General features: G+C 34.7%; 1 protein-coding gene across 4 annotated transcripts in view; it reads right to left on the bottom strand.

Annotated features, from left to right (window-relative positions):
- Positions 1-23,579, bottom strand: part of LIN28B (lin-28 homolog B) — a 115,795-nt gene that overhangs the window by 82,549 nt on the left and 9,667 nt on the right. For 3 of the 4 annotated variants that reach the window (XM_072966293.1, XM_072966292.1, XM_072966295.1), the window contains exon 3: positions 16,773-16,960. In XM_072966293.1, the coding sequence (XP_072822394.1) occupies positions 16,773-16,960 (188 nt within the window). Of the gene's footprint in view, positions 1-16,772; positions 16,961-17,782; positions 18,039-23,579 lie in introns of all 4 variants that reach the window. The other variant, XM_072966296.1, reaches the window with a different exon arrangement.

Here is a 23,579-nt window from a genome sequence, read left to right as displayed (position 1 = left end):
ATACATATCATACACCTGCCTTTAATGCCAAAGCTTCTTTATCTGGTTTGTCTGACTTTCAGGTCCTCGTTCTTTTAGGTATGGACCCCAAGCAGCTAATCAGGACTCTGTTCTGATCACTAAGATCTCAAGTACAGATGACAGAAGTTGTGTGGCATTTTGAGATTATAAAAACAACAACAACTTACTTACTGATTGAACATGAGGGATAATGAAGAGTCATGAGTCAGAAATGACACTAACTTTTCATATGTGAGTAAACCAATTTGGTGGAAAACTTGATATAAGTGAGAGGCATGTCCTCCAGACTGGAAAACAGTATATTTGAAAGGAATTGTTACTGTTAGAATTTCTACCCAAGAAACTAGAATAAAGCAGAGAGAAGGTAAAAATCACAGAAGTAGAAGTCTGTTAAGTCTGTTAAGAGTAAAATGTAAACAACCGCTCCCTCAAAACCGAATAAGCCAATTTAAGTCTCATCCCTGCTCCTGGATTTACAAGGGTTGCCAGGAGAATGCTATGTGCTTAGACTGACAGGAGCTATCCCATATGTTGGAGGTGAAGTCAACTTTCCCAGGGACATAGGGAGACGGAGGTGGATACATGAACAAAAGAACTGATCCTTTTGATCAGAAGAAAGACAGGAAGAACTGGATGCTGGGCATGCAACCAATATTGTTCAATATTAAAACCTTAGCTCATTTTCACACAAGCAGATATCAAGACAGACTAGCTCCCTCCTGTACTTGTGGAACTGACATCCATCTATCATGCTCTTTACTTTTGTATTTAACTGAGATGCTAATATTTATATTTTCTCCATTAAGTTTCACATTCTGTGGTTAGACTCATTTATCTTCTAAGTCTTGGTCCTGTCATATCTCATACCAGATATCCTTCTCTGTATTATGTCAGTTGTAGCATATCTACATTTTTTTTTAATTTAAAAAGAGAAACAAAAAGAGAAGGACAGACAGAATACCCTTTATTCCCCCTTTAGGCACTAGGCTAGACACAAAATACATTAACTTGAATCTTCACAGCCTTATAAAATTAACATTGTTATCTGATTTCTAAAGATGGGAAATCTGAGGTGAGGAAAGGTAGTGTGGCAAAATTCAAACTAGTAAGCACTAGAGCTAGAATTCACACCCAGGGCTTTCTCACTCCAACATCTCTATTTATATTTAATTTCTATTTATATTTAATATCACCTCACTTCTCTAATGATATTGCCACTTAAAACATTTATTAAACATCCATGTCAAGTTCTCTGGATTTAAAAGAGAATTAGACATATAGATCCTTCTCCTCCAATAAACTGCGGACACTTTAGACTTATCAACAGATTATAGCAATAAAAAAGCAAAGAAGCCATGAGCTTTTCTGCTAAAAAAAGAAAAAAAAAAAAAAAGAAAGAAAGGGCAGAAGCCCCAACATGTTCTGGGCTCAAAAAAGCAGTATTTACCATGTATAGCTCAATATCTAGCAAACACATAAAAGGGAATTGAACCTAAGTTGAACACTGTTTCTTAAACAAGAAGAGTTTAGATATGCTCTCTTGGATAATATCTGTAGCTTTTTATCCAATAGAAGACAGGGGGAAATATTCCCAATTTTTTTTAATACTCAAGAAATGTTTTTGAGTAGAAATTATGAAAAGCATGCACCTATATATTGCAAATTTTGGTCAAAACAATTCTACTTAGAGTTTATAATTTAATAGGAGATGAAAGGAAACAAAATGTTAACAGAAGGCAAGTAACTATGATAGAGTTTTGGAGTTCATAAGCAAGCAAGTCTAGCTAGAATGATGAGGACAGGCCTCAAGGAAAGAAGGACCTGAATTTGGGGCTGGATTCTATAAAATGGCAGTGATTTCCAAAAGTGAATGTAGGAAGGAATTTAGGGGAAAGACAAAGTATTATTTGTGCAAAGAGGAAGAGCAAAGAAATGTAGCGTTCATTTACAAAGTGACTTGACAAAGCAAACAATTTAAGTATGAGAAGGAAGACTGGAAACGTAGATTCAATCAGATCCTGAAGAGCTGGGATGCCTGGCTAAAAAGTCTAAATCCTGTTTGAAAGCAAATAGCCAACAAAGCTTTTCTGGGAGTGAATACTTTAAAGAATTTACAAATAACAATGTTCATGGTGAGGACCAAAGGATAAACCTATCAGATCTTAAGCTGGCCCTGGCTTGGTTTGAGTTTCACCTTCTACCATGCCCTTTGCCAGCTCCTTCCACCCATAAAGCACCTGGCATCCTACCTATGCACTGGCTCTTTCATCTTTCCTCATCTTTGCAGAATTACAATATGGAATGCCCTCTGGGGCTGCCAAGTACCTAGGTATTTCTAAGGCCCACCTCAAATGGTCTCTTCCTTTGTAATGCCTTCCTCAGTACTAAAAGCACGGGCAATTCCTACCTGAATGCTCTTATCCTAGCACTTATCACTCTGTGCTAACTGCTGGTCACATATTCACACCCCCCAAACTGCAAGCTTCTTAAAGACTAGGACTGGATATTACTGATATTTGTAATCCTAATACATTGTAAAGCTAATGCTCATTCTCCCTCCTGCCTCCGTACACCCCTACTTTGCTCTGTTGGAATATTCTTTTCCTTGTTCTTTGCTACTCATTTTTCAACCCTCATCACAAATTTACTGCCCCAGAGAAGCCTTCCTGATCTGGAGACTAGGTCAGGACCCTCACGGTTATGTACTCACAGCATCAGGTACCTTTTCTTCATAGCACTCATAGTGGTTTTTATTTTACTTTCATTTGTGTGATCTGATTGTCTGTCTCTCCTATGTTCTATAAACTCCATGATGTCAGAATCCCTCCCCGCTTTCAGCTCACAATTGAATCTCCAGCACTGAGCATAAGATAAGCACGTTAATACAAAATTAAAACAGCTGAAAATGTGGCTGGAACCCAGAGATTCAAGAGCACTGCTCTGGAGTCACACTGCTGGCTCAATTGTGTGAAATTAGGAAACTAGCCAGTCTAAGATCATTTTTTTTCATCCATAAAAATGAGACAATAATAGTAATTATCTTTTAGAGTTGTGAAATTTAATGGCTGGTAAACGCTTAGCATAATACTTTGCACATACACTCCATAAAACTTACAGGATACTATCCTTATCATTCTGTTATTGTTACTGATGCCACGATCACTATCATTGCTACAGTACTGATTGGCTGTAGCTGAAGGGTTCTGTTGTGCTGGCAGAACAGAAACCTTGATTGAGGGGAGTTACACCAGACTCTCTGGATGATCGGGAGACAAGATCAAATGATGGCAAACTGGGGTCTACTCCCAGGGAATGGTCGTAGTAAGAACTTAGTATTAGCCAGTAGTTAAAACAAAACAAACAAATGTTTGCTGATCTGGAGAGGGGCTAGACTAATGGAAAGGAGTACATGATTATATCTAGCTGCATTTTTAAGGATATTCTATCAAAAGATTGCTTATACTTACCATTTTTATATTACCTTCGGTATGCTTGCAATTATGTTATAGTTTTGTATTTGTCCTTTTAGTAAATACCATTTGAAAGTTTCAAAGTATCTTTGGTTCATTCCATAAAAGATAAGTTTTATGCAATATTCACTTTTATCTTTCAGGTATAAATAATATCTTCTAAAATCCTCTTTAAGCTAATTGTGAGATTCCATGACCTTTCTGCTTACTTTTGTCAAACTAGGATCAACAAGTACGAGAGACTTACATGCACACTGGAGCCACATAAAAGGATTGCCCTTTAAGATGAAGAAATACTAGCAGAAATACCTACAGCACAATAAAAAAAAAAGTGGGCCCTTCAGCAATCTTACACTACAGTTTATAATGTTTACATTCCTGAACCTGCATTTTCTTGCTCACCTTGAAACAACAAAAAAAGGAATTCATGAACAATCTCTCTAAGGAAGCAAAGAATTACAACATTTCCAGATCTATCAATATCAATTTATTTTCATTGTTAGCCTGTATTTTATGAGTCAGTTCATGGTTTAAAAAAAACTCTCTAGGCAAAAATGTGCTAGATACACAAACACTATCTTTAGATGACAAATGACACAGAGTAAAACATTTCATATATACTTTCTTTGGAAATTTAGGAAAATATTACAAAGTGTTTAGAAATGTTAAAATTATCTAATCATCCATTGATTTGTTCAGAACTCAATTCTTCCCTTCAATGTTAGGAAAATCACTGGCAACAGCCTTTAGAAAAAGTATAAAAGGTTTAACCAAAGCTAAGAGAGAAAAGTGGTGATGGACTAGATCTGACTTTGCTAATGCCTAAAACAGACAAAGTAGACTTCTTTTTTTACATAACACCACAATATCCAGCTCTACCAAAAATAAATTCTAAATTAATTTAAAATATATTAGATAAACTCTAATATCTGTTATTAACCTCTTCTCAACTACACTCTTCTCCAAGGGATGATACTTCTGCTAAAGACAGACACTTTCTGCTGAGTGATTGCTTTTTCCTGGTATCTCTAGAGCTAGGGCCCCAGGCTTCCTTCCCGAAGGGGAGTGGGGGAGGGGAAAGAGGAGAGAAGGACACTAAAGAGAGACCACTTAGGGCCTTAATAATTCCTGGTGGCAACCAAACAATGTTAGGGCAGGGAATAATTTGGGGACAACGTAATGCTTTAATAATTAGATAATTTCTTTTCTCAACTTATAGCTAAAAATTGAAATATATATGTGTATGTATGTTTATATATCAAAATGATGAATTTTATCCTATTAAAATCTTACTCTGAAAACATTATCCCATGTCTTATGAGATTTTCCAAAAATCCTTTGGATTTTGTAAATTCGGGTAATTGAATACATGTTGAATGCTAAATCTCATAGACAATTCTAGATTACCTCTAGGGATATTAATAATTTAATAGTGACCAGATACTTTAAAAAGTAAAGGCAGAAAATGTGGAAAAGTAGTTTATACCTAAGACAATTTCCCAAACGTTATTTGTTAAGATTTTTAAATTTTAGAGTATCTTTTAAAAACTAAATACCCAACCCTAAACTAAAGAATATGTACTGAAACAAATGTCCTTATTTACTTGGCCTTTCACATATTTCAACAATTTGAAAAATTATTTCCCATTTATTAGAAAGTTTATTTTAGGAGAAAGAAAACCCAGAAAGCAAATCATTCATCAACCATGTATTTACAATAACCCCCATGAAAACAAGCAGCAATAGCCCCACAAGTACATGAGCCTAGTACTTCTGATTAAACATGAAGGCACTTCAAGCCATTTGAACTCATTTTAAAAACTACTTTTCTCCACACAAGTTAAAGAAAACTTTTGCAGGAGGAAAACAGAGTTATAAAGTTATAAAGGGGAAAGCACTCAACTTTACAGTTTCTAACGTCACACTTTGTTAGGGGGTAAAAAAAAGCATGTGGCATACAAAAAAACCTAGTAGTAATTTTTTAAAATTAGACTTTGTTTCTTAATCCTTTTATTTTAAACTCACAGTGACACTAAGATACTAACTGGCTTATTTCAACAAAAAATATCGGTACTAATTTGAATACTTAATAGATAGTGGGTGTTTTATGAATACTTTGCTATTCACATAATAAATGAAGGAGTATCACAGATTTGAAAGAGTCAGTATCCTAAACTTTCCCCAAAGCAACTACTACTGACAATTTAAAAGTTAAAAAAAAAAATCAATAAATATTTAAAAGTTAATAAATGAAATAAACTGAAGTTCAAATATTCACCTGTAAAGCACATGCAAAGTAAATCATTTACTATACATTTCAATGTCAATGAAAGCATGGACCAGCACAATACAGAAGTTATATCAGATCCCAGTTTTTGAGAAACTGATAACCCAGTGTTGTTAAACTTAAGCAGCTTTTCTTTATATCTCAACAAATTTTTCATATTAAAAAATGTTTACTAACCAATTTATCTTGGATAATAGTAAAAATCAGATTATTATTGCCTTTTAAGATCTACAAGACTATGAAAATGTAAGGAACAATTTTTTTTTCTCTAAAAATAGTCTAACATTTTATTACAACACAACGTTTTGAATAAAAATGCATACAGGATTGTAAAATACTATAGGATTCTTCTTAAAAGTCCATTGAAAGTACTTCCATGAAAATATCATGTGTCAGAGAACGTTATATTTTAAAAATCACTAAGAGGACACTTCTTTTAGAACTACTGTTTTAAAAAATATTTTAGACAGCTATACTGTTTACTAAAATAGAACTTAAATGCTTGGAAAAGTAGATTAACAACAAATCAAAATAACTTTTAAGTATTTAATGGTAAATTATAACATCATGACTAAATCACCGAACTGGGACTAAACATCAACATTTATCCTCATGTTATCTAACTTCACAGTAAAATATTAGTCTGATGTAAATATTCTAAGAGGTGGAGTGCATTTTCTCCCTACCAGCTAGTTACACTGCTTATTATTACAGAGAGAGGAGGCAAAAGAGGAGAAAAAAACATATATATCTAACTAGTTCCTTTTCATATTTACATGAATTCTGGAACATATTTCTTTTTTTCATCTCAGCAATTTTTTTCCTTGATAAAATCATCCCAAACACCACCCCTACTTTCTCTAAACTGAGTTCTGAGAAATACGCTTCAGTTTAGAAACCTCAAATGATGCTACAAGATAACTGAGAGAAAAATAAGTACACATGGTGCAGATAAAAAGATCAGTACTGTTTTTTAAGCCTAATTTAGTAACCTTTTTTGGCTTCCTAAAAAACTGCATGGGTGTAAAATAAGGTGTAGTTGTTCAAAACAAATATTGTAATGCATAAAACACATAAATTAAATAAGAGGCACACTAGAATACATATTTCATGTAAATGTAAAACTTTGATATCTTATGTATTTTGAGATTCACTTCAACCCCATCGTAACTAACTCAAAGGGAAGTCACATGACTTACAAATGAAAGAGAAAGAACAGTTTTCTTTCCTTTCCTTTCTACAGGAAGAAACAAAAGCTGGGTATTAGCTATCCAAGGCCAATGGGTGGGGCCTGCAAGCCAAAAAGCTGAAATGGATTGAGGTTAATCTTAATGGGGGCCCGTTAACCTTCTGGAAGCATCAAAAATGTGAAAAATGCAACCAGCGCTGGCAAGAAATAACAAGCATTTAATGTAAATTAGGTTTTACAACTAGAAAATTCTACAGGGACATAATTCAGTTTATAAACACTATTGCTGCTCTTGTTGGGGGTAAAATCACCTAACTGTGATTCGCTACACAGATACACACACCATCCCCCACTGGCACACAGATACTTCACAAGCTTCTTGAATAAATAGGAGTATCCAATGTCCAGGGTGATGGGTGGTCCTGAGGTCCTGAACCAGAGCTGTATACTTTTAAGGGATGCTGAGATAAGAACAAAGTGTTTTGTGTTTGTTTAAACCTGGGTCTATATTTAAAGTCTTTACACCATTATTGATACAGTTCATAAACTTGTGCTATAATTGATTCAGGCAAATTTTAAGTGTTGGCATAAATGCTAGAAATTAAGCACATAAAACCAAAGTACTTTGGCACTTTTATTGATCTGATTCAAATTAACTAATTCAATTTACTTAAAAGTAATCACGACATTTCTAAGGTGTGAAATCTCAACCCGAGACAGAATATCATATTGCCACACTTTCACTACCAAAAGGATGTTTTTCTAATATCTGATGAAATATGTATTTAAACAAAATTACTTACATCAAATAAGCGGCAATGCCATGAAAAACTTCTACAAATAGTGAAATTAACCCATGTGGAGTCACAATCAAGCATCAACTATTATGCCCATTTTTATTCTCCAGGCTTTATTATTAGTCTACTATAAAGAGATTTTTTTGCAAAGCAGAAAGGCAGGATTTACAAGTGGCCCAAGGAAAAGATAAGCGATGAATAGTTCTGACCCCAGTTTCTCTGGTTTGATCAAGTGGGTCTGCAACCTGAGCCAAAGGGCGCAAATTCCTCACCATTCAAAATTCTTCAATGGCATGGGGGAGGAAACAGTGAAAGGGGCAAACATGCAAATCCAACTGTCCTTAGATTTAGTATTCAGCTAAAATTTGTAATTAGTGAGCTAAAAAAAAAAAAATGAGGTCAAAACTGTGATTAAATTTCTGACTCACAGTTTAACCAGTCCTATAAAGAGAAGCTTTTTGTCTCTTCTTGTTAGATTTGAAAAAAGATTCATTCATTTATCATTTTAAATGTTTGGCTTATGCTGAACTGTGTTAGGTATGTGTCTCTAGTATCTTTTAATCTATTTAAAGGAGTTGCTGAAAAGTGGAATTAGTTTCCAAGCACCAGTGTTTCCATACTGTAAGCAAAATGATGTATTATTAAAATCCTAGCTGAGGAAAAAAGTTGATAGAATTAATTCATTCCAAGTTTTAAAACACATCAATGATCTATTAAGTATTTAAAGTGATAGATATAACTGGTGTTGGCAGATTTCTGTTACAGACTGAAATAAGGATAAAGATAATTCATTTGAATGAAAACATGTTAAAAGAATTTAGGAATTATAGAATCTAGGAACATTCTAGCTACTAGCAGTAATGGCTTAGGTAATTGCTTATAAAGCTTAAGAAATGATCATGAACAAATCATGGCCAAAGTAAAATTATTTTGAAATTTACACAGAGTTTTTATATAATGTAGAATAAAACTGAACAAAAATCTTACAGTTATTAGCAAATTAAACTTACAATATTTTGAAACAGAAGCTAACTTTAACAAAAGTAATACATTTCAGTAGGGTTTGATTTTAAAACATGTCTTATAACAAAAAGTTAGAGCAGCTGGTAAAAATTAAGTATATTTTTAATAGCATCATAAAATAATTCTCAGCAATAGTAAACATACTTTCTATGCACAAAATCTGAAAACTGTATATTTTATGACTGATGAAAAATCACTGTATTTAGCTCAAAAGTTTAAAAACATTTATTGTTTCATTATAATAATCCCCAAATGATGGCTGGAGGATGCATAATTAAACTTTGTAAAAAGAAAGTAAATAGTACACGGGAAAAATGAGCCTTTGCTTCATACCTTGTATGAAAAGAATGAGAATTGGAAAAATCTTATTTAAAAGTTTGCTAAAAGGAAGAAACCAGAAAGAACACATAGCAATCTGGAGGGAAGAATTCTTAAATCTATCATTGAACAGTGCTTTATACTTAGTATGTGATCAATAAGAGTAATTGACTAGATAAATTATTCAATCAGAAATTTTTCTAAATACTTTTATATAACAATAAGCCATCTTGCTGGGTTACACCTCTATGAATACTTGTACAAAACTCAGGTGACACAGAAGTTCACTAAGTTTCTAACAAGAAATATGAGTATCAATAACCCTAATTATGCCCTTAAGTGAATTTATATTGTATGAAAAAATACCATAAGGATAAATGAAATAAAATTGAAGTTTAGTTAAATGTATGCTAATTAATCTCACTTTCACAAACACAGAAACTACTCGTAAAAAGATCATTGCCAAGCAGAAATAAAGAGAAACAAAAAAAGAAAAAAAAGAAAAGAAGTGTGGATTGTTCTTGATAAGGGATACTGAATTGTAGCTTATATCAAAAGAGGCAAAGTTAAATGGAACCAGGTTAGTTAAGCAGTTAATATGACATATCAATATTGACTAGGACAACTGAGCCTCTCTTTCAAAGGTGACTACAAATGGGCACAAGGGAACATTTTTGGGGTGATGAAATGTTCTGTATCATGATTGTGGTGGTGGTTACACAATTTGTCAAACTCATCTCATTGTATCTTAAATTTGGTGAATTTTATTCTATGTAAATTATACCTCAATTAAGTTGACAGGGCAAAAAAAATGATACGAGCTTACAATCTTCTAAAAATTCTGACAATGATTTATATAGTGAGAGTATTAATAAAAATACAGTCCTTGACATAAAGATTAAAACTAAACCTGGGATGGTTGCAATTCTTAAATTATTTTCACATATGCTTCAATTGTCCATAAGATATTACTGACCACATTTTAACGTTGGTAACACTGAAGCTCCTCAGAAATGACTAGCCAAAAGTAAGAAACCCACTAAGTGGTACAGTCAGATTCAAACCTTCATTTCTGGTACATTCTCACCTCACTCTACCACATGACATCTCCTTTGTAGTAATAACTATGGACAAACATTGCTGAGATCTTACTATCTGCCAAACTCTGTGTTAAATGCTTTACATGTGTAATAACATTTAATCCTCATAATAACCCTGTACAAAGTGGTTACTTTTTTTGGTCACTTCCTTTGTAACATACTCATACACCAACAAGGTAACTTCTCCTACAGACATATAACAAACTGGGATTTCAACCCTGATCTATTTGACCAGACTCTATACCATTGTATGGTATCCCACAAGGATTAAATATTAATAGAGCAACAGGTATTAAATTATCACAGCCGGTCTGTCTAAGACAACATTTTTTTCCTTAGGCTATACTGAAGAATACACATATATATGGATACGTATACCTGAATACACAAGTAAAATCTCACAACACAACAAATTATTAAAACAAAAATATCTGCATAACAAAATTATTTCCAAGCCTCAGTTTATATCGTGATGTTTTAAACAACAGTTTACCATAAAATTATAATAAAAAGGCTTGCAGTTCCCTGTAACAGAAATTACGCTATTAATATTATGGAACACATTTTGCCCAATTTTAAAGATACTATATAAAAGAAGATACCAATTTAATTTTTCCCTATGAATATATGCCACTAAACATAACTTATCCATGATTCTACTGTGGCAAAGACTAGTTTACATTTATTCAACACATACTTGCTAGGCTATTTGTATAACAGTATCTCTTCTCTTCATAACAACTGAAGTTAGGTATTGTTATTCCAGTTTGCAGCTGATTATAGACAGAAAAAAGACTAAAGCTATCAACTATATGTAAATCTTATTTGAGGCAGTATTTCCAAATTGTCAAATATTTAGATATGGGAGGTCAATCATCAGATAATCTTCCAACTTGTTGCTAGATAGAAGATTAATCCTGATGTATCTAAATGCAATATAACAAACACTCTGGTTAATCATTTGATAAAAGTACTCCTTAAAAGATTATTTCTAAATGTACCCCACTGACCTACAGTGTATTTTCTTGGATATATCACTATTATCAGTTTTTTTCTGGTATTAGCAGATGTTATAATGAAATTATTTTAGAGAAGAATATAAATCACTTAAGTTTCTTATGGACAATATATGTTAAAATGCCATAACCTTTAGCAACTACATATTGAACAAGCTGAACTTTCAGTTACTTAAAATTCAGTGGGAAATATCTCAATATTTAGTTCCAAATCAAGTCTATAGAACATCATATTGAAAGTAATAAATTTCCAGTTTAATTAAACAGAAATATTTGTTTAAGTTATACTTGGTTTAGAAATAAAAATAAAGTAACCATATTTGTAACTAGTAACTTTTATATTTACCACAAATAAGTTTAAACCTATCTCATTTACAATACCAACAAAACTGCTCAGTTAAGATAAACAAAACTATCTGTAATATTTATGTAATTTCTGAACAGGAATAAGAATTCAACCAAATTCAAATAATAAAGATTTCTTGCTGCCCAAAAGCAACAAAATTCATAACAAAGGACTAAAATGTTGAGTGTAGGTAACCTAGGTTTTTAACTTTTAAAAACCCAAGAACTCTGAGATGAGTTAAAGATAAGTTAAAGATATTATGCTAAATACTTGCCACTTACATATTTGTTTAAAGAACAATTCTTGGATCAACTGCCTTCATTTGCTATGAATGGTCTTTAAAAAAGAAGAATCAAAAATAAGAGGAAAATATTTAAGAGTTACATCGATAATCTTTAAAATGAAGTGGGAAGACTATGTCTTAATTATTCACCCAATTCACATTTCATATTTAAAATGAATGAGAATATCTTTTTAGAAGTATACAAAAAAGGTCTTGAAAATGGACCAACATTTGAAAATCAGAAGGAAAGTACCCAGTATCTTTTAAGACAATTAAAGTCTTATAAAATTTTTACTTAAATGCTTTTAAATGTGATTTGATGATTAAATAGCTTTAGAGCATTTCATTTGGGATTCTCCTGAACTGTCAACAGAGCAAATAATCTTGAAAATGTGGTAGCTTTAGGAAACATTTTCAAAATATTAAACTCACTAACAAATGAGCTGTAACTGTTATATGATCAAATTTTTTTAATTCCCAAGATTTCTGTATCTAAATATATTTTTGATACTGACATTTTCAACGGTCCCAAGAATAATAAAAATCACATCTAGTCTGCATGTGAAAAGTGTTTTCATGTTAAACTATGACAAAAGGTAGCTAACAAAATGGTAATTAAATAATTATGAAAAGCCCTTAAACATGAACATATTGAAAAAAAACATAAGCATGAGCATATTGGAGTAAATTTATTTTCATAACTGTGTAACCAATTAGTGTTCAAAACACTGAGACATGAACTCTATGTCACACTAATTGAACTATGTAAAATACTTCAACTTTCAAATATTTAAATATTAGTCATCGCTAAATATTTTCATATCCTATACAGTCAGTAAAAAATGCTTTCAACTTATCTCATTTACAATAATTCTTATTTCTTCTATTTCCATTACTCTTTGAAATGTTTTCTGAGCAAAGTAATCAAAGAAACATAAAATATATAAAATCTTTGTAATAGAGATTTGTATTCTCTATAAAAACCAAGATATAAACCGGAAATAAAGAGCATAAGAAGAAAACATCAATACTTGAAAAGTAAATGAAGAATTCAAAACCAAATTAAAATAAATATTTAAGCTTACTGAGTAATGGTAACTAAATTGCAGTCATTTTGAAATTACTCTTTCTCTTTGGAAAAAAATTATTACATAAACTGTGAAATAAATGAAGTATATTTATGTCAAAAATACTTTGTACCATATTTGATGGCAAAGAATCTCAAATATATAACCCAACAAGAAAATACTATTATATAAATGAGCTAAAGAGAGGGTAATAAGGAGAATGGATTCCAGCCCTCCCATGAACAAATAAAGTTCAAATGATCGTTTTATCTAATTAGTTAAGATAATGACTTTGAAAATAACAGTGGATGCAAATTTTTAAAAACTTACTAATAACAATAAACTGATGAGTATTAATTATTAGCACTTACAAAATAATTAATTCTAATTGATGAAATCACCTTAGTAAGAACTTAAGACTTACAAATCTGTATTAATCATGCATATTCTTACTTCAATTGAGAAACAAAACTGTTTTGCATTAGATGTTTAAGTAAGAAATTCCTACAAATTTATTTACAAACTAAATCATCATGAAAAATTTTAAATATTAAAAATTTTGAGGAACACTTCAAAAACAGTGAGCTGTGACAAAATTCACAAATGTTATTTATACCTTTTGTTAACTTGCTTTAAAATATTGAATGCTATCAATGTTTCAGTATTAAAATGTGTAATAATACATCTCTTCATTACAAATCCATAAAAATACGATCATTTAAATCACAAGTGAACATTAGGAAGCCCAGTGGAGACTGTCATTTTAAACCAGTGGTCCCACACCATCCTCAAATAGCAGAGCCTCACTACATTTACCAACAAGTCTGAAGATAGAGAAAGTACAGCACCTAGGTCTTGCGTTTATTTTTGAGGAGTTGGCAACATCACAGAAACTGAAAGAAAGTTTGATTGTACTACTGCCAACAAATTTTAAATAGAATTACGTAACTGTAAATGTACAGCTCTATTTTAAGAATGCACTCACACATAAACTCTTCATTTCATAGCAACAGAATTGTTTCTGATGTGCAGCTTTTTGCAGTCAAAATTTTTAAAGGAGGAAAAGACATCCTCAGTACCCTGGCATGAATTTTTAAATATTACCTTAAAGAAACTAAAATCATTTTTTAATTTCCCCAAATACATATTATTAAAAACATGTTTCAAAACACTTTTTAAAAATCCAGACACATGTACTTTTAAACAGCCAAAAAAGACTATTTCATATATTTAAAATAATGACTAGATACTGTTCCAGTTGAACATTTCATAATTTTTTTAAATAAATTTAAAATTTCTAATTATCTATGATGCCTATTCTTTCATAACAAAATAGCATAGACACATAATGGAGAAAAAATCTAATTTATAATTATACATAAAACCTACTATACTTTCAGAAACGTTCATACAGTAGATATGGCAGCTAACATAGTAACTTTTAAAATGTTTTAAAAACTTTCATAAAATGGTCCTGAATTGCAACCTGATGGTGGTAAGTGATGCTCACATGATACCCGCACACATCAATGATGGCCATCTAACTGTTACTTGTAGTTATTTGGCTAAAGTTAGTAGGATCCTGCCTTCTTCAAAACAATTATTCTTATGATTTATATGTAACTTAGATAAGTTTCCAGAAACCCTTTCACCTAGGCATCAAAGTCGAGAAGGAAAAAAACAAACAAACACAAAGCAACTGATTCTAAACAATTTTCCCTAGGAAAAAACTGAAATACATTTCAAAAAACAAATACTGTAATCATCAAAAAAAAAATGTCCTAGAATGCCACTTTCTAATTTTAAATTTAAAGATTATTACTGCAGTAGTTTTTTAATCACAAAATTGCTAATACCTAAGTTTTACTGACTTTTTACATACTTCTTCCTAATGATGTATCCAGGTATATTCTTATGAACAATACAAATATACATATTTTGAGAGAATTTTTATCACATACATGATTTTAATATTGTTCTATTAGTAAATACATCATGTTTAAGTAAATCTAATACAAATAATCACTGTTTGTTCTCTAGAAACTGTTCCCTATCTATACAAAGAAAAATTTTCCAGCAATATAGCATTTAATTCAGACGATATAGGAATGTTTCATCAACATGTAACCATTAAATAGCTTAAATTTGGATGTCTCATGCTTCTAATCATTAAAGTCAGTTAGTAAAATGTCTAATATTTGAATATATTAAAAGGTAAACAGAGAAAATCAAATTATAACAAGGTGAACTCAAAGAAGAAAAGGGCTATTTTTTTCATTCATCTATAAAACAAATTTATGAGACTGTAAAAAACAATTTAACAACCCAAAGAAGGTTCAAAGGAGGGAAAGCCAGAGGCTGAGAGAAAATGGATTTGTCAATGATTTCAGCCATTCAGGTTAGGGAGGGAAAAAAGCAGAAAATGTGGCTTCATTTTGCCCTATAAAGTAGGAGGCATAAAATCCAGTAGCCTGTCTGTGGACCTCTATTTATGTATTTAAACCCTGTTTCAATTCACAGATTATGCTGATCCTACCACATGTAAACAACCAATAATGATGGCCAGGCCTTTAGGAAAGGAAAACACACACCACACAGCAAGGTCAGGAAGCTACCAAGTACACAGGACAACAGATCAAAACAGAATGGTTTCATATGTTTCTATTGTTTATATACTTAATTTGAAGATGATATTCCTTATGGGGGAAAGGAGGTTGTAAATTATTGCTGGGAACATGCAACACACTATCAAACAAAACACATAATTTTCATGCAAATATACCAAGTATTTCCTGCATGTATCTACGTCAGGCAACCAGTAGTACCGATATCCATTCATTCAATTCTTTTTACTTTAGATGTCAAGCTAAAATAAACCTCTTTAGTCCTAAATCCTTTTACTCCTATTTAAAAATTCATTACAGTTATTTTATATTTATTTAACTTCTTTTGATGAAATAATCAAGTTTGCAAACTGTAAATACCTTTTTCAGTAAGAAGAGATTAAGCGAGAGAGAAGTGAAAGGGGAGAGGTATTAATTTACTTGTTTCTGGGCAAAATTTCAAAAATGAGAAGCAATGACATTCAATTTGGTATTTAAGTATCTTAAAAAATTACAGCACACTATAAGCAGTGGTGGAAATTTACCCCAAGTAGCCGACTAGCACATTTTAAACACACAAACTAGAGCCGCCTCTGGCCACATGTTTTTTTGAGTGCAGTCTCTTAAAGAGACAGTGTCCTTGGACCTATGCCCTACAGGGAGCACATTTCTAAAACGTTTGATTAGCAAGAATCCTCTCTTGCATTTCAAGTCCCTACTAGGCCAACAATGTTCTACGTTATTTTACTGTGAAATCAAATTATTTTAATTTGAATCTACAAATGACTACCAGGCAGGCAGTGATGAAATAATAGGGGAAGCTACTGTGATTAGAGGTGCCTAAATTAAGGGGACATGTAGGTTACTTATAACAGCAATTTGGCTTTTTCTTTTAACTTAAAATGATCACTGTTTCTTCATTCATCTCTCCCTCACTGCCCAGGCATACACCAGAGAATGTATTGTAACCAATAACACCGGAAGCTACACCACGGCAATTTCTCTGTCGAATGAAGAGGGGAACTTGCTAAAGTCAGCCAGCACCCAGCAGTGAAATTTCAAAGAATTCATTTTCTGTTCAGGAGAAGACACCCAGGAAGGAGCCCATGCACATACGCTAAGAACTGGATTCACTCGTGACTGTAAGGAAGATTTTGAAGGGCACCTTATCATAAGTCCACTGGCAAAACTACCAATCAACTCCTCCAGATGGAGAAAGGTGAAGACGGAACAAATGAAAAGTTTGGCTTACTTGGTGTACAAATACATCGACAGGAATATCCAAGGGGCTTCCCTCTCGGTTTACCATGGAGATGAATCCAAATCCCATCCGCACATTGAACCATTTACAGTGGCCGGTTCCGTGCAAAACCTGGGATTCCTCCTCTGCCTGCTCCGGCAGCTTCCCGGGCTCTTCTCCACCACCTTTGGTTGCCCCGCCTGAGTAGAACAGGACAAAAAAAGTCAGTTAGTCTGTATTCCCGCACTGTTCACTGAAAGGGGGGGAAAAAACAGCTTGGGATGAGGGTAGGGGATGGGAAATGGGAAAAAAGCTATTAAATGGTTGATTCCTTCTTTTTTCCTGCAGAAAATATTTAAAATGAAAGGGTTAAAGGGGAAGTGGGGGAGGGAGGGAGCCACACTGTTCTATCGATTACAACTTCCACGTTTCTGTACATACGTGTACTTTTTCATTTAACTCCGTTTTTCAGCCACATATTACAGTACAGCATGCAATACTTTACTTGCATATTGCTGATTTAACACTGATCCCATTTACAAAGAAAAAATTTTCAGCGAAAGTACTCTCCCGCGGGCACGAGGAGGAAAGAAACCGTGAAGATGGTTAGAACGAGTTAATGCACATGCGGCTGCAGTGAATCCAGGGTTATTTGCAATGTGCATTCCCCTCCCCCCCAATAACTTTCAATTAAAGTTGGGGTGGAATGGGGGAGGGGGCAGGTGTACAAAAGTTTTCTTGGGCTCACTAACTGAAACTGCGCTTAATCACACTCAAACAATTCAAACAATAGCCCCCTGAAAGCTTTTCAAGTTGTGAATCAGTGTGGGCGGTACAAAACATTTTTGGAGATCTATAACAATAGGTTGCAGAAAGCCCCACTGCGCGATGGGGGGTGGGGGTATTGCCCAGTATTGGGGTAAAAGGGGAAGAGAGGGACGGGCAAAGAAGGGTGGGAGAGGGGGATGGGGGGAGAAAGCAAGAGAGAAAATCACAGTAAAACAATAGAAAAGAAAATTAACCTTCGGCCATGTTGCCCCACGGGCCCTCTGCTCCAAACTCGTGAGATGAAAACTTTCCCTTTGGAACGGAGTGATCTTCTGCATCAATCTAACATCTTGATTTTGTGCGATCACAAATTTAGCTCGCATGGTCTAATGTGCTTTCCCTCTTTTGATTTTTTTCTCTTCTCTCTCCAGTTTCTGGCCCCCTGAGCACACGTGACTTTGTCAATTACATGCTTTCTTGCTACTAATTTCACCTCGGATCCTTAAGGGGCTGGCAAGAGGAAGAGATAACCAATCGCCATTTCATCTATGCTGACATCAAAATAATTTATGAATGAACACGAAAACCTCAAACATGTTATCTTTAAGACAATTTGGGACGCTTCTTTACGATAAATCAGAATGCTGATTTCGTGCTTTTACTTAAACACAATGGAGAGCCCTTGTGAATCGTCGATTTAGAAAAACGGCAGTCATATATGTGCACACGCGTGCCTTACACACAAGCCTGTCTAAATAATCTCATTTAGGGGGAAAAAGCCATTAAATAAAGCAACCGATGTTACGCTTTTTTTCCTCTAAGAATTCAGCTGCTCGGTAACAGTAAACCTGCTTGGGACGCAAATTTCATATTTAATTCAATTCTTATAGGAAATACATAATTTACAAAAGATCTAATTAAACTTAATTACATATTCATGAAACTTTAGATAATGGTAACCTATAGCTACAATAAGACAAAAGCACAAAATTACCTGACTGTGCTCTGAAATTTTTTTCAACTTTAAAATAAAATCCTACCGGAAAAATCGCTTATCACCTTCATGTAGTCAAATTGTGTTTAGGTTTACCATTTCGGAACATTTTGGAGGGGGTTGGTAAGGAATTGTACTTCACAGGTTTCTCCGCCATCTCTTTCCGGGGGAGGAGATGTGATTAATGACTTCCTAAATAACAGCCCAGTTTTCCAGCCTAACATAGAGTGAACCTCAATCAGTGGCGATTGTTCCCCAAGAGCAAGGCGACGTAGGGCAGGGAGGGGGAGGGGAGCGCCAGGCAGGGGAGGTGAAGAGGAGCCGCCAGCACTGGCGGCTGCAAAGCCGGAGAAAGAGGTGGGGGAGAAAACGGCAGGCGCGGGCAGGGGGAGAGGGTGTAAAAGAGGGGCAAGTGGGAGAAAAAGGGTAACTTCCTATCGTATAGACTGGACTCTGACATTTAAAAAGTCCACTACCAGGGGATGGAAGAGTCATATAAACGAAAATTTAATAATAGATTAGGCTCCCACCTTCCCTTACCCGGCCCGCCCCCAGTTTGAAAATGCTTACCCTCTACCTTTAAAATTGGTTCAAACGATTGTTGATTACTAGATGCTGACACCAATATTGCCTCCCTCATCGACTATTACAGTAAATACTATAGGTCAACTAGAAATGCTTGATTTCCTTTAGAATATGAAATACCACCCGAAATGCTTGATTTCCTTTAGAATATGAAATACCACCTATTTTTGAAACAGTAAAACGCACCACCACTCTTCCCCCACCCCACCCCCCACTTTCTTAAACAAGCAGTTTACGTAGAAACTGTACAGATACCACTTCCCTTCAGCAAAGCTACCAAGTTGACCCTCCCCCACCATACCCGCAATCCCCCTCCCGGTCTCGCCAAACATGTACACACTCCTAACTCTTAACATTGTTTCACACAAACTAAAACACAGGGATTTTGAATGGAAAAGCTTTTGAAAACCCACATAATGCACTCCTTTGCACCTCCTCTCCATATTAAAAACGAAATGTAAATTTATGTTCAGATCTGAAATAAATGCATTTATATAAATGTTATTTTCAACTGTTTGTGGTAAAAGGCGTCAATCGAGATTGATGAATTGGAAAGATATTTAATCTGTTTATTTCTTTTGTTGTTTCTCAAGAAAGAGGGCAAAGCCTTCTCATTTTATTTATTTGCAGGGGGAGGGATAACCATGTGCCAACTGGTACAGAGGAAAGAAAAACTAAAAATCCAAATAATTTTGCTAGAGTCCCAAAAGCTTGAAGCTCTCAAAAATTTATTTGCTAACAAAATATTTATTAGGCATTATTTTAAGAGCAGAAATCAACTGATTACACCGACCTTAATGAAGTAACGAATGATGGTATTCTAGGTTAAATATTTTGAATAATATGAAACAGAAAAATGACTTTTAATAACTTGTGTATGTTTTCTTATTTTAAATGAAAGAATTACTTTTAAAATCATCTTGTAATGGAAAAATAATCTGAAAAAGTATTCATGCAAATTGAGGGAAATGTTACTATTTATGTAAAATTATCATAAAATTCACAGGCCAGTATAATCTATTTTTGTTATTGACACATTCATGGTAAACAATATTTTATCTGTTTATTTTTAATTAGAAAATTGTTTAACCATAAAAATCAGAGATGTGTAGGTGGTTTCTGAATCTGTCTTCCTTAAATGTGATTAAATTCCAACCTATAAATACACAGAGGAAAAGTGTGAAATACTATAAGTGAACCACATTGAATGGTATGGTTATGAGATTCGTCTTGCCTGATTGGGGGCCTCCAGTATTAGTGGAATTAAGGTAGGGTTCACTGGACTGGTCACTGGTGTCAGAGGTTATCGACTCATTCATTTCCTGAGAGGGACATCGGCCTTTCAAGTCAGGTAGAAGGCTTTTTCCAACTGGGAACTTTGAGAAATCCTCTAACATTCATTCACAAAGAATTTAAGGCAAATGCATTTACATACCTGGGGGAAGGGGGGAGGGGAAAAAAAGGGTAACAGTAGGGAAGAGAAGAGGGTGGGAGAAACAGGGAAGCGAACTGGGAAAAGAGGGAAGAAAAGTGAAGTGACAGAAAATATCAGTCCCCATTTCAGGGATATGGCACAGTTTTTTTTAAAATAGATTCGTCTTTTCTGCTCCCCCCCCTCAATCTTTTGAGCCTAAGATCCTTTTATAAAACTGACCATAATCTCTTTAAGCTCATAGAGTGCTTCTTTCACTTAAAATGGTCCCATGAATTTCCTAGAACGTTTTCCAATTTGTCACCTTCCTGAAGTCTTCTGGTTTTAATTTTTTTCTCATTTCCTACTTGTTTTTAGTGCCAGAAAGACCCATGCTTGACTCAAAACGCATGTTTTGTACTTGTGGAAGCCAAATGTTTCAGTAGCTTCATTTATCATACTTCTTTAAAAATGTCTTTAAAATGAGTTCAAGTAGGTACAAAGAATCGTCAAACCACTAGGGCGGGGGTGGGGGGATCAAGGAAATAACCTATCATACGCCCACTGGTTATCACAATCTAAGGTTTCTACATTTAAAAAACGAAGTGCACATTTTCTTTCTCTATCTTCCCTCCTTTTTTTTTGTTTTAATTCCAACAGTACAATGCAAGGAGTCGAAAGAGGTGCCAGAGCACACCGTCGTTGTTTTCAACTATAAGCAATGAGTGACTTGTACTAAAGCAGAAACAATGCTTCGGTTCTTCTTAAAACTAGGAGGAGGGGCTGCGCCGAGCGACTCCACCCGTGCTCTCCTCCTGGCAAATAAGGCCGGGGTCTGCAGCCCCGCGCCGCTCTCGTGACCGCGGACCTTCACGCGCAGCTCTGGCCCCGGGGTCGCCGAGACCCCCGGCCAGCGGATTTGCCCTTTCCCTCCACCGCCCGCCCCTACCACTTCCATTCCCCTTTCTCTCTCCAGTCACCTTTCCCTCTATTCACATCACCACCTCCTCCCTAGAAGTCCAGCCAGTCCAAAGAAGGTTGATGATTTCTCACTAATTAGGGGACTTTCACGTTTGTCATTTTGTCCCGAAGAACACCAAACAAAAGAAACCTCTGCCTTCACCAGGATGAAGGCAACACTTGGCACAATCTACTACTTCTACTGCATTTCCAGATAATCTATTATTTATAATCTGACCCCTTTATCTGTGAGATGTCAGAGTCTCTGCAATCAGAAAAGTCAAGTCAAGGGGAAGGGGGGAGCAGGAGAACCCGAGAAAATGTCCACACACTCCCCCTTCCCCAGGCCATGCCTAAAATGGAGCTGTCTTCAGACAGACCCCTGGCGCCGTCCTTTCGGGAAGCCGCGAAAATGCCGCCGCGCGCCTTTGGAGAATCAGGAAAAGCCGTCGGCGGGGAAGCGGGTGGGGGGTGGGGGCGGCTGGGAGGCGATTTTAAGGAACCCCCTCTCCGGCCGCGGCGTGAGGTTTCCCGCCCCAAAGCGGCGGACCCTCACGTCGGGCAAACTGCTGATCCCTCCCACTGCGTTTCATTAAACTTCTTCCCTGGCAAATAACTTCCTTGAAATTTTTACAATACTGAGTTAAATGAAAGGAGTACTCAGCTGGGTGTGTTGGTCTTATAGGAGAGGCACTGCAAAATATGGGGACTATTGATTTTTGTTTCCAAAGAGCAAAATTCCGTTCTCAGTTAATTTTCTTGTCTGGAAGCAAAATGCTCTCCCTGAGCACAACTGATTCAATTTGAAAATTTTTGCATGGCTGTAAAAATCTCTTGAAATTTTTCCTTAAATATCTTAACACATTTCCCCAGGTGTAATTAAATAAATTATGGAAATATAGGAACCGATTAGCATAAATTAAAGTTTGCCAGACAAAATGCCTTTATATTTCAAAAAACAAGCATTTGCAAATGTGTCCTTCATCTTGGTCTGTTAAGTTTCAGCAAAGTAGAGCAACAAAATTAATTCACAAGAGGGGCATTATTTTAATACCACCATTTTGTAGAAAGCTTATTTTTTAAAAACTGGAATAGCAAAAAATCCTACTCTATTAACATACTTCTTCAATTAAAAGGAAAAATAAAATTTTTATTATTACTCCTCTCAAATATTTTCTGAACTAGGATTAACAAATACTTTCCTAAGTGACTTTAATTATAACAATAGGTTTAGAGAAATCATTTAATACGCATTACATGACTTGCCCAGAATAGCACAAAAGCAAGATTCTTAGTGTTTTATTTGAAAAATGAATCCATATTTTTCACCTGTACTACTTGAACACGTATGCCTCATCATTTAAAGTTCTTTTTGGAATAAATATTCTGAGTGTAGAAATTACACTAAATAATGTTAACATACAATTTTCCCCCTCTCTCAAAGCAATGAATCAAAGTTTATTCTTTAAATCTTAATCTTATTAAAACAGATAACTAAAATAAGAGTCTGGACTGTTTCCCAGGTATTTCCTTTAATATTTTCACTTTGGGTTCATTTGAGGGAAGAGGACAGGTTGATGGAAAATGGGAAGGGAAAAAACAGCACAGGAGTAAAAGAGGAGGCAAATGAGAAGAAATTTTTAGGCTTTAAAAGATGTCTGTGTGGAAGGCAGATCCGTGGAGAAAAAGTATCCAGCTAGAAACTGGAGCCCAGAGTTCTGGTCCCATTTAGCGACCTTGTGACCTCAGATCAATAAGCTTCTCTGGGCCTTGAGTTTCCTCATCTGCAAAATGAGGAGACTGGAGCATTAGATGTTCATGTCTGTAGTGTAAATGTCATCTCTGGAACCAGCCTTTCTTTTGGTGAAAGTGGAATCTCTCCGGACCAACCCCTTTTTAATCAACAAGGAAACACGAACATGAAACTTTATTGCAGTCACTTAACACATTGGTGTTAACATTATTTCCCAACAGAAAAGAAAAGGGCCTCTGGACCGCCTCCAATTTGCACCCAGAGAAAAACCACAATCAATAGTAAGGGGAAACTAGCTGCTACATTAAAATATTGTAGTAACTATTCAGAATCCTCTTTTTCATGACA

This window comes from Vicugna pacos, chromosome 8, assembly GCF_048564905.1.
Source record: "Vicugna pacos chromosome 8, VicPac4, whole genome shotgun sequence".
In the NCBI taxonomy this organism is placed as follows: Eukaryota; Metazoa; Chordata; class Mammalia; order Artiodactyla; family Camelidae; genus Vicugna; species Vicugna pacos.
Note: the sequence above shows the minus strand (reverse complement) of the source record. Positions and strands in the feature narration are given on the sequence as shown.